The sequence below is a fragment of the Trypanosoma rangeli genome, assembly GCF_003719475.1.
Source record: "Trypanosoma rangeli strain AM80 chromosome Unknown Tra_15.4_contig_00197, whole genome shotgun sequence".
Classification (NCBI taxonomy): Eukaryota; Euglenozoa; class Kinetoplastea; order Trypanosomatida; family Trypanosomatidae; genus Trypanosoma; species Trypanosoma rangeli.
The window spans coordinates 4217-12512 of NW_021705939.1; the positions used below are offsets into that span (position 1 = coordinate 4217).

The 8296-nt window shown below is 52.3% G+C and overlaps 8 protein-coding genes and 1 non-coding gene across 9 annotated transcripts, besides 4 other annotated features; all 9 read right to left on the reverse strand.

Moving 5' to 3' along the window:
* Positions 1-328: 328 nt before the first annotated feature.
* Positions 329-706, reverse strand: TraAM80_05795 (uncharacterized protein; the record flags this gene model as incomplete). Its single annotated transcript, XM_029382662.1, has 1 exon — positions 329-706. The coding sequence occupies one exon, from the start codon at positions 704-706 to the stop codon at positions 329-331; it is 378 nt and encodes a 125-aa protein (XP_029237510.1).
* On the reverse strand, positions 707-1015 carry TraAM80_05796 (uncharacterized protein; the record flags this gene model as incomplete). The annotated part of the gene is made up of 1 exon (XM_029382663.1): positions 707-1015. The coding sequence occupies one exon, from the start codon at positions 1013-1015 to the stop codon at positions 707-709; it is 309 nt and encodes a 102-aa protein (XP_029237511.1).
* A 492-nt stretch (positions 1016-1507) lies between these two features.
* On the reverse strand, positions 1508-2302 carry TraAM80_05797 (6-phosphogluconolactonase; the record flags this gene model as incomplete). Its single annotated transcript, XM_029382664.1, has 1 exon — positions 1508-2302. The coding sequence occupies one exon, from the start codon at positions 2300-2302 to the stop codon at positions 1508-1510; it is 795 nt and encodes a 264-aa protein (XP_029237512.1).
* Positions 2303-2538: 236 nt separating this feature from the next.
* Positions 2539-2928, reverse strand: TraAM80_05798 (trafficking protein particle complex 2; the record flags this gene model as incomplete). The annotated part of the gene is made up of 1 exon (XM_029382665.1): positions 2539-2928. One exon carries the CDS (start codon positions 2926-2928, stop codon positions 2539-2541), a length of 390 nt encoding a protein of 129 aa, XP_029237513.1.
* A 207-nt stretch (positions 2929-3135) lies between these two features.
* Positions 3136-3750, reverse strand: TraAM80_05799 (histone chaperone ASF1; the record flags this gene model as incomplete). Its single annotated transcript, XM_029382666.1, has 1 exon — positions 3136-3750. The coding sequence occupies one exon, from the start codon at positions 3748-3750 to the stop codon at positions 3136-3138; it is 615 nt and encodes a 204-aa protein (XP_029237514.1).
* A 449-nt stretch (positions 3751-4199) lies between these two features.
* Positions 4200-4281, reverse strand: TraAM80_05800. The gene has a single exon. It is a non-coding gene; the product is annotated as a tRNA-Leu (tRNA).
* A 222-nt stretch (positions 4282-4503) lies between these two features.
* Positions 4504-4552: a sequence feature (A-rich).
* Positions 4553-4740: 188 nt separating this feature from the next.
* Positions 4741-4855: a microsatellite.
* A 28-nt stretch (positions 4856-4883) lies between these two features.
* On the reverse strand, positions 4884-5387 carry TraAM80_05801 (eukaryotic translation initiation factor 1A; the record flags this gene model as incomplete). Its single annotated transcript, XM_029382667.1, has 1 exon — positions 4884-5387. One exon carries the CDS (start codon positions 5385-5387, stop codon positions 4884-4886), a length of 504 nt encoding a protein of 167 aa, XP_029237515.1.
* A 584-nt stretch (positions 5388-5971) lies between these two features.
* TraAM80_05802 (uncharacterized protein) lies at positions 5972-6361 on the reverse strand (the record flags this gene model as incomplete). Its single annotated transcript, XM_029382668.1, has 1 exon — positions 5972-6361. The coding sequence occupies one exon, from the start codon at positions 6359-6361 to the stop codon at positions 5972-5974; it is 390 nt and encodes a 129-aa protein (XP_029237516.1).
* A 187-nt stretch (positions 6362-6548) lies between these two features.
* Positions 6549-6583: a microsatellite.
* A 239-nt stretch (positions 6584-6822) lies between these two features.
* Positions 6823-7725, reverse strand: TraAM80_05803 (putative 50S ribosomal protein L17; the record flags this gene model as incomplete). The annotated part of the gene is made up of 1 exon (XM_029382669.1): positions 6823-7725. The coding sequence occupies one exon, from the start codon at positions 7723-7725 to the stop codon at positions 6823-6825; it is 903 nt and encodes a 300-aa protein (XP_029237517.1).
* Positions 7726-8170: 445 nt separating this feature from the next.
* Positions 8171-8194: a microsatellite.
* Positions 8195-8296: the final 102 nt, after the last annotated feature.

The following is an 8296-nucleotide window of genomic DNA, read 5'->3' on the forward strand; positions in this document are numbered from 1 at the left end:
ATTACCGTTTCTTTTTATTGTGCACTGTTTTAGAGTTTGCTTGGGAGCGACATCCGACAAAAAAAAGGGGGGCAAAAAGACAACACAGCGCACCAAAGACGTGGAAGGCGCTCCGCCGCACAGGCGACCCTGCAGCGGGTGCAGGAACTCAAAAAAGAAAAACAACAACGAAGCGTCGCACGAGAAAAACAGACAAACAGCAGCGCCACACAGCCCAAGCACTCAATATCATCAGCTGCAGACTGACTCCACGTTCCCACAACAGACAGCAGGCGGGACATCCTAAAGTTCTTCATTAGCACCCGCCTCCGCAATGTTATTTTTGACCTCAACTGAAACGGGAAAATTCCTGCAGCTTTCCGCGTCCCCTCCATTCCCCGCATTGGGCCTCACCACCACCGACGCATCCCTCACCACGCGCTCCTCCCCAACACACGCACCACCTCCCTCCGCACAAATACATCCTCGTAATCTGGCAAAATAAAAATTTGCACGGCCACGCAAACGCAGATCTAAGCACAATAAACTCCAGCCCCACACCACAGGTCTCCTCCTCCTCCTCAATCTGATCGAAACGAGGTGTGACGTCCGCCTCACTCCCACTCTCACTCCACAATATCTGAGGCCTGCTGGAAGCGGCGCCCACCACCCACATTCTAAGCGGCTCCGCAGGATGGCCCGACTCCACGTAAGTCCCACGTTGCATTCAACACCGACCGTAGACCCTCTCATCCAAAACCACAGTTGCTGCGGCTGCCCGCCTTTCCCTCTCTGCCTCCTCCACCGCGGCAAGGGCTGCCTTCAGTTTTGTCCGTGTAATGGGAGAGACAATACTCTTATCTGCAAAGTCCTTCCAGTCTCGCAGCGTAGCCACCCTGCTCTCCGTAAGCTTGCGCGCATCTTCCATTTCTTTCTGTATGGCTGTGTACGACGGCAAATTGAGAATTTCCTCATGAAGCCTCTGGCCTGTAATGTACCTATTTGGCCTACGCAGAAACACTCCCCATCGGCACATTATCGTTGCTTAGCACAGCTCCCCTGTCACCCAATGTAGTGCAAAGAAGGCCATTCAGCTTCACATCACTGATTTGACCAACTCCCACCATCAGTATTTCCTGGACAAAGCTCACCAGCGTCGACTCTGGCCGCTGCAGTACTTCCTCCACCCTTCGGCGCTGTGTGGAGGACTCACACAAGTTTTCATACAGTCCCTACCCCGCCTGTCACCGCCCTTGCAATACAGAAGCTATGAAGAATCTCATGCCACTGAAAAGCCTCACTCGTCTGCTGTCAGACATTACTTCCCCAATTATTTTTTCCTCCGTGGTGGTTGCTGGTTTGAGTTGGGCTGTAACACAACACTAACCATCAGACAAAAGGGATAATGGAATAAAAAAATATGCATAAACACGACTCCACGCAGCCACAGCAAAGAACAGAGAGAGCCACACACACGGTACGCGGCGCATACACCGGAAAAAAAAAAACTTTCTTGTGGGACGAGACGTTAACGCTGCAGGTCCTCCGCTATCTCCTTGTCTAGTATAAATGTCACATCACCTGTGCAGTTGCGCAGAAACCTTGAGACTGGCGTTTCAGTGGGTGCGTCTGACATGATGCTGTTCATAACCCATTTTTTTTCTCCGCCTGTCGCGAGCAGAATAACATAACGTGCGTGGATGATGGTGGTGGGCGTCAAGGTCACTCGCCAGACCTTTGGCCTCATCGTGGGGCTGGGGAAGCCCACGCTTACGGCGTGTTGCACTTCGTTCTCAGCCGGAGAGCCGGGGAATATGGAGGCGGTGTGCCCGTCTGAGCCCAAGCCAAGGAGAACAATGTCAAAAATGGGGACCCGTGTGCCCGTTGCCTTCACCTTTTTGTGGTCAAGGAGCGCGGTAATCTGTCTTTCATACGCGTCAGCCGCTTTCATGGCATCGTCGCAGGCGTCCTTCGACGCTTCCCCTCCAACACACCGCACTTCCACAGGCACCACAAGCTCTTCAGGAATGTCGTGCAGAAGCGCCTGCCTTGCCATGTTGTAGTTCGAGTCAGAAGCATCGGCTGGCACCAGCCGTTCATCGCCAAAGAAGAAGCGCAACGCTCGCTCCTCCTTGAGCAGGTGCAACTGCTCGTCATGTAAACGGGTGTACAACATCTTGGGCGTTGAACCACCGGAAAGAGCGATGGAAAGTGGCCAGCTCTCGCGCTTCGCAGCGTGGACAATGTCAAGTATTTTTTTACATGCCACACAACTCAACTCGTCAGGCGAATCACACGTTATAATATTCGGTTTAAAAGACATCCTCCCACACTCTCTCTTCTTCGAGGCTCTTTGCTCGACGTGGCGTCCTAACTTAGTGCTGCTTACTACCCAAATGCAAAAGGGCAGCAGCAATGGGAGAAAAGAAAAAATCTAAACCAAATAAGAAGGCCTCAAACCGCGTCAGCCCCGGCGGACACACACAGTAAGTGAGCTCCCCTCAGTGCGTTTATGTTGTAAGAAGAAGAATGTACGCAAGCAACCTTTCACCATCGACCCTACGCGTGACGCTCATACAGCCGACGGACTTTCTCCCCCAGCGTGGAGCGAACAGGGGTGTTTGGAGACGAAAAGGGATTCAAAAAATATCGCACGCACAGTCCATAAACTTCATTCATAAGCTGACGGGTATTTTTATTGGGTTCATGTTCTTGCATCAGTAGTAGTTTGATGGGCGCAAAACCGACATACGCTGAAACGTAGTACTTTCCATCCAATGGCCGATCAATCGCGGGGAGGAGGAAATCCCCTGTTGTCCATAGAACGTCATCTAAGAGATCTAGTGAGGCGTACAGCATTAACTGCCGCGACAGGGGTGTACTCTCGTTATCCACCGACTTTGTGCACTCAAACAATGAAGCATCATCTGGCCCAATGACCATCAACATTGTGGCCGTCTTCCACCTACGCAAAGAAAAGGCGTAAAAGAAGGAGCAATGAAGTCGTGCATGTGGTTGTGCGGCGGGACGGGAGTCAACCGAAGCAGCAAGCAGTCATTATGATCTTGTAACTCTCTCTGTGTGTGTAGGTTTCAAAGACACCAAAAGAAACGCTCAATGACCCCAATTTCCGTATGTTCCATGCATCCTAGTTAGTTATTTTTTGAGCTTTTTAAGTGGCGGCTCCCCGCTCTCGCTATCGGAGGCGCATTCTCCCTTCATGCCGTCATCTTCATCGTCATCATCGGAACCACCCGTCATGGCCTCACTGTGGCTCTTGTTGTCATTATCGCTGGTACCGTCCATAAGGTCCCCGGTATTCTCATCCCACACAATTGCTAGCTGCTTCGGGAAGCACTGCGCAAGATGACGCCGCAACGGCTCCGCATTCTCAAAAACATCTGGCATCTCACCCTCGCACGTCACCACGGCATTGTAGCCCAAGTGCAGAAACTCCCTTCCCATGTATGTGAAGGAGACAATCAATGCCGTTGGTCCCGTCGGATCGGGAATCTGTGCAAAGTCGGGCGGATCGCTTTGAAGCATCAGTTCATGCCTCCCTAGTGTTGAGAGCGGCCCAACCTCAAACTCGTCGAGTTCTTGGTCCACCGGAAAGTCCCAAATCGGTTTCCACGTGAACTTTACATCTATTGCGTGAACAGGCGGCTTCTCAAACACTTCCAAGACAACCTTCAGCGCAATGGGGTCGCTAAACGGTGCGGGGTTGTTGCCCACGACAGAGACGTCGCGTAGCACCAATCTCGTTGTCATCCGTCCTGCCCAGGAAGAGGTTGCCTGCAACAGACGAGAAAGAGAGAGTGTGTGTCACACTCTGAAGCCGTCAATAAAATTAAAAGAGGCAGTGACAAACAAAAAAAGAAACCCACATTTGGATAGACATGATCTGAGCAGCGCCCATCACACAAAAACAACAAACAATACAGTCTCCACGGCAAAAAGAGATATTGGGGCAACGAATATAAAACCCAGTGGTTGACGTGACTTCCTCATGTACACGTCATGTGTCAGGAATTGTTGAACAAGTCGCACGGAATCCCCCCCTTCCCCCCCACTCCCATGTTCCTCTTCGCTCTTTTCTGATAGCGACGCACTCGCATTGCGGTTGTGTCGCACGAGGCATCGTGTTCTTCCTACTGCCTGACAAAATACGGAACCCCCATTCATCACAGTGGCCGCACAGCACGGCTGTGGAAAAGGATTGACAAGAGTGGGGTTTGAACCCACGCCTCCGGAGAGATGACGACCTGAACGTCACGTCTTAGACCACTCGACCATCTTGCCGCGGCACCGGCAAAGTGGGGCATACATCTTCGGACTGTGCGAAGGTGCGTCCTGCTGGTCAGCCGGCCTCGTTCGCCGCGCCCGACCTCACGTGGTCAATTGCTCATGGAGTGAGTCCAACCATCTCTCGCTTCAGTGTAAGGCTTGGCGCTCAGTAGCAGGAAAAAAGGTGTAAAAAGGACCGCAAGCTGAGACAAAGAGGAGGGAAGATAGGCACGGACCGAAACGGAAACGAAAAGGGAGCAGAGCAGAGAGAAAAGGAAACTGAAAATCGGTCATTGGGAACTTCGCAACATTAAGTTCCTACGAGACAATTTACGCCATTTTGAAGGTCATATGATTTTCAGGCCGTTTCATATATACAAGCAGGGGCACCCGTCTCTCCCTTGTGTTCCGCCTCGCTCCATTTTGGAACAAAAGCGATATATATATATTGATGCGCATGTAGTTTGTAGGGGGTCTCTCTCTTTCTCTTTCTCTATTGTGTTCCTTCCTCTTTTTTTTTTTATTCTCTTGACTTTAGGTTCTTTTTATCGATTATTTACTTATTATCCCTCTCCTTTTCTTCTTCTTTTTGAGACTTATCGCCTGCCGCCGCACCCCTACAAGTCGTCGAAGGTGGCCAGAGGGTCGTCCAGAACCACCTTGTTGCGGTCAATGACGTTCTCGCCGTCATCATTGTCGGCCCCCTCGTCATCGTCGTTGTCGGCCACGAAGACGTAGTCGGAGTGAGCGTTTTTGGCGTCTCGCTCGTCACTGGATCGGAAGTCGCGCGGAATCACCTCGTCTTTCACGAGGCAGCGCACCTCGGCGGGGTTGTAGCGGTGGATGACGTCGACAATGTCGTTCTTGTTGAAGGCGCGCTTCGAGACTAAAACAACATCGCCCTGCGCAATCCACACTTTTCGCACCATGGTCCCACGAATGGCGCCTATCGCCTTGCTACCGTCCGCCAGCTGGAGCTCAAGCCTCAGGTTGCCTAACGCCTTCTTCACCTGCGCGTACTCCTCCTCCTCCTGGGGATCGGCGTAGAGAATGTCGCGCTTCTGGTTCTGCATGATCCCCTTGGCATTGCCCGCCTTGAAGGACTTGCCTCCCTTTCCCATGTTCTTCGGCATCTTGACGGTACTTCTGACAGGCGGGGTGGAAAAATAATTTTTAACTTTGCTCTTTGCTTCTCGTCCTCGTCCTATTACGCGCTCGATGCGCCTCGCACTAGCACCGTGGCCACCGCAACCGAGACGGAAGGGATGACGCAAACAAAGAAAGCAAATAACGCGCAAAAGAGTTTTAAAACGCCGTCACGGACAACAAGCAGGGAACACACACGCACACACATGCCGTCCAAATACAAAGAAAACAAAAAAAAACAATCAAAAGGGAGGCGAGAGAAACAAATGCCGCTGGGGTTGCTGCACCGCACCACACCGCACCGCAGCATAGGGCGGGGGGCTTGGAAGAGCATACCCTGCCAAGCCTGTGCTGAGACTCCCTTGCACTATCCTCTTCACATCCCCCGCGTTGAAAAAAAGAGTCCCGGTACATCCAGCCCATTTCACGGCGTTCTGCTTTTCTGTGGTGACTAGTAAAGGAGAAACGGTATTCAACAATACATCGTTTAAGAGCTCACCAGACGCAGCCAGTACGCTTGCCGGGCAAAAGTGTACTTGTGTCACCCATGTTGCCCTGCTCAGCCTCCGCTCCACAGGTACGACTGCTGCGCCGCTGACTGGTTAGCGTAGACAATCTGACGCAGCTCGTCGTGCGACCATGGAAGGAGAGAGGGTTGCGGCCCTCGTGTTACGGTCCCTGGCGATACCCACATTAACGGGGATGACGTAGAAGGGGATGCAACAGCCGGGACGTTCTCCCGCTGAGGATATTTCTGGGGTGATGGTGCCCGAGGCGTATAAGAAGCCACGTTTACGGGGGCGCTAGGCTGCAATGAAAACTGGCCCCTGCGTTTGGCATTTTGCTGAATGACAAAGTGTGTGTCCGGCAGGTACTTCCAGTCGTACTCGCATGTTTGGAGGTTGTACTGTGTGGGTTTGCCGCACACCTCCTTTTTGTTTATTGGCATTCGCCCTAATTGACTCGGGTGACGGTCACCCTGCCTGCAGCCACCCAGACACAAGAATCACACTAAATGCAGCAATGCCGAAAAGGAAGATGCGGTAGATAGCATGCACCCGCTTGATAGCTTCGGTGTATACACACGAATGGGGCGGAGGCGATTTCTGCTCTTCACTCGCAGATCCCCTTCACACTATACATATATATATATATATATATATATATATATGCACGATAGATGAGTCCGGCACGAGATGAAAAAAGGACAGTGAGGGCAAGAGAAATATCACGGCATAAACAGTGGTATCTGCTGCAGCACTGACAAGGGGGTCTCCCTGCATATATATAATGTATGGATGTATTCGTGCCTGTCGGTGTCGGTGTCAGTGTCGCCACGTGTGTGTAAAGCCACCAACAATGCAGAAGGAAAAAAAAAAACGTCTCTGATCGGATGCTAAATTTTCCCCATTACGCACTTTGCTGCGGTTTATGAGCAGCCCCCTCAGCCAACGGTTCACCGCCCTCGCCGGCTGCACTGAAGCTGTCGTCTTCAAGGTCCAAGTCCTCAAAGTCGCCAGTATTGGCAAGCATCTCATTGTGCCACTCCTCCTCCTCCTTCTCCGTCCACAACGGGTCCACATCACTGGGATGCGGGACATTGCGCACACCCCAGAAACGCATCTTCGCATGACGAAGCCGCCACCAATGATGAAACTCCTCGGTTTTGAATTTACTCGCCCACCGGTCAAACGCCATCTGCATGTGTGGTGGACGTTGGATGCCCTTCTCGGTCTCAACGATACGCGGGGGCAGAAAAAATCGCTCCGGCCCTGTTGTGTAGTCCTCCCCCTTGTGGTTGTCACTCATATCACGGTTCTTGTACTCCACAAAGTACATCGCCACGCCATCCGTGCGGCGACGAGTCTTAAGTCGCGTCATCATGGCATACTTCCCATGCATGTCTCTAAAGCGCCGCGGGTACTCGTCAAACGCCTTGTCTACCATCAGCGGGTCGTGCAAAAAATATGCGAGCTGCTGCCGTGAGTCGGTGTCGCCGGCCTTGGAAAGGTCCACGACGTGGTCGGCCAAAATGCGCAGTGCGGGGGCGCGAGCCCCGCCTACAATGCAGTAATCCTTTCGTATCATCTCCGTCACCATGCGGCGGGCGACTTGTTGCCGGTGGAAAGGGCTGCGGGCGCGGAACTTTGGCAGCTGACCTCGCTGCCACCCGTAGTCCGCCATGAGTGGCTCGCTCGTATCCCACGGCCTGAACGTAATCGCAGGGTTGTCGTCGATACCCGCGAAACGAGCCTTGCGTGTCTGCCCAATCACCGGCGGTGGCCGGCCGCCCACAAAACGCGTTGGCCGCATCGCAGGCTGCACGCAAAATGGGCAGTCAAAAATCTTTCGCCGAACGCCCTCAAAGAACAACGTCCCGGCTCAGAAAGGAATGAGCCGCACGCTCACAACGCCAGCAGCCTCACAGCCGCCCACACGTTTCCCTTCAAGACAAAGAAGAGGCGGCACAAAAGAAAAAAAAAGAGGGAGAGACACAGAAACGGATGCACATACCGTCCATCATAACTCAATGACAAACACAAGACGGGGCAAAGAAGAAGAGAAAAGAGGGGAATGCGCATGCGCCCGCCCCCCTCCTCCCCTCTTTTCTGCCAATCCCCCGTCCTCCCTCTCTCTCACCCACCCCCGTCGCATTGTCACCCTCCATCAGTAAAGAGGCAGGCACGTACATTAGAGCTACTAGCAACATGAAGAACTAAAACAAAGGCCAAATAAAGAATAAAAAGGGGGAAGAGGAAAACACCAAAAAACAAACAAACAAGAGAGTTGTAATTGATCAGTGAATAACTCTCTTGATCATCAATATTATTCTTTTTGTTTTCGCATGCGTGTATGTGTGGAGGTTCTACTGCTTTGTCTTTGG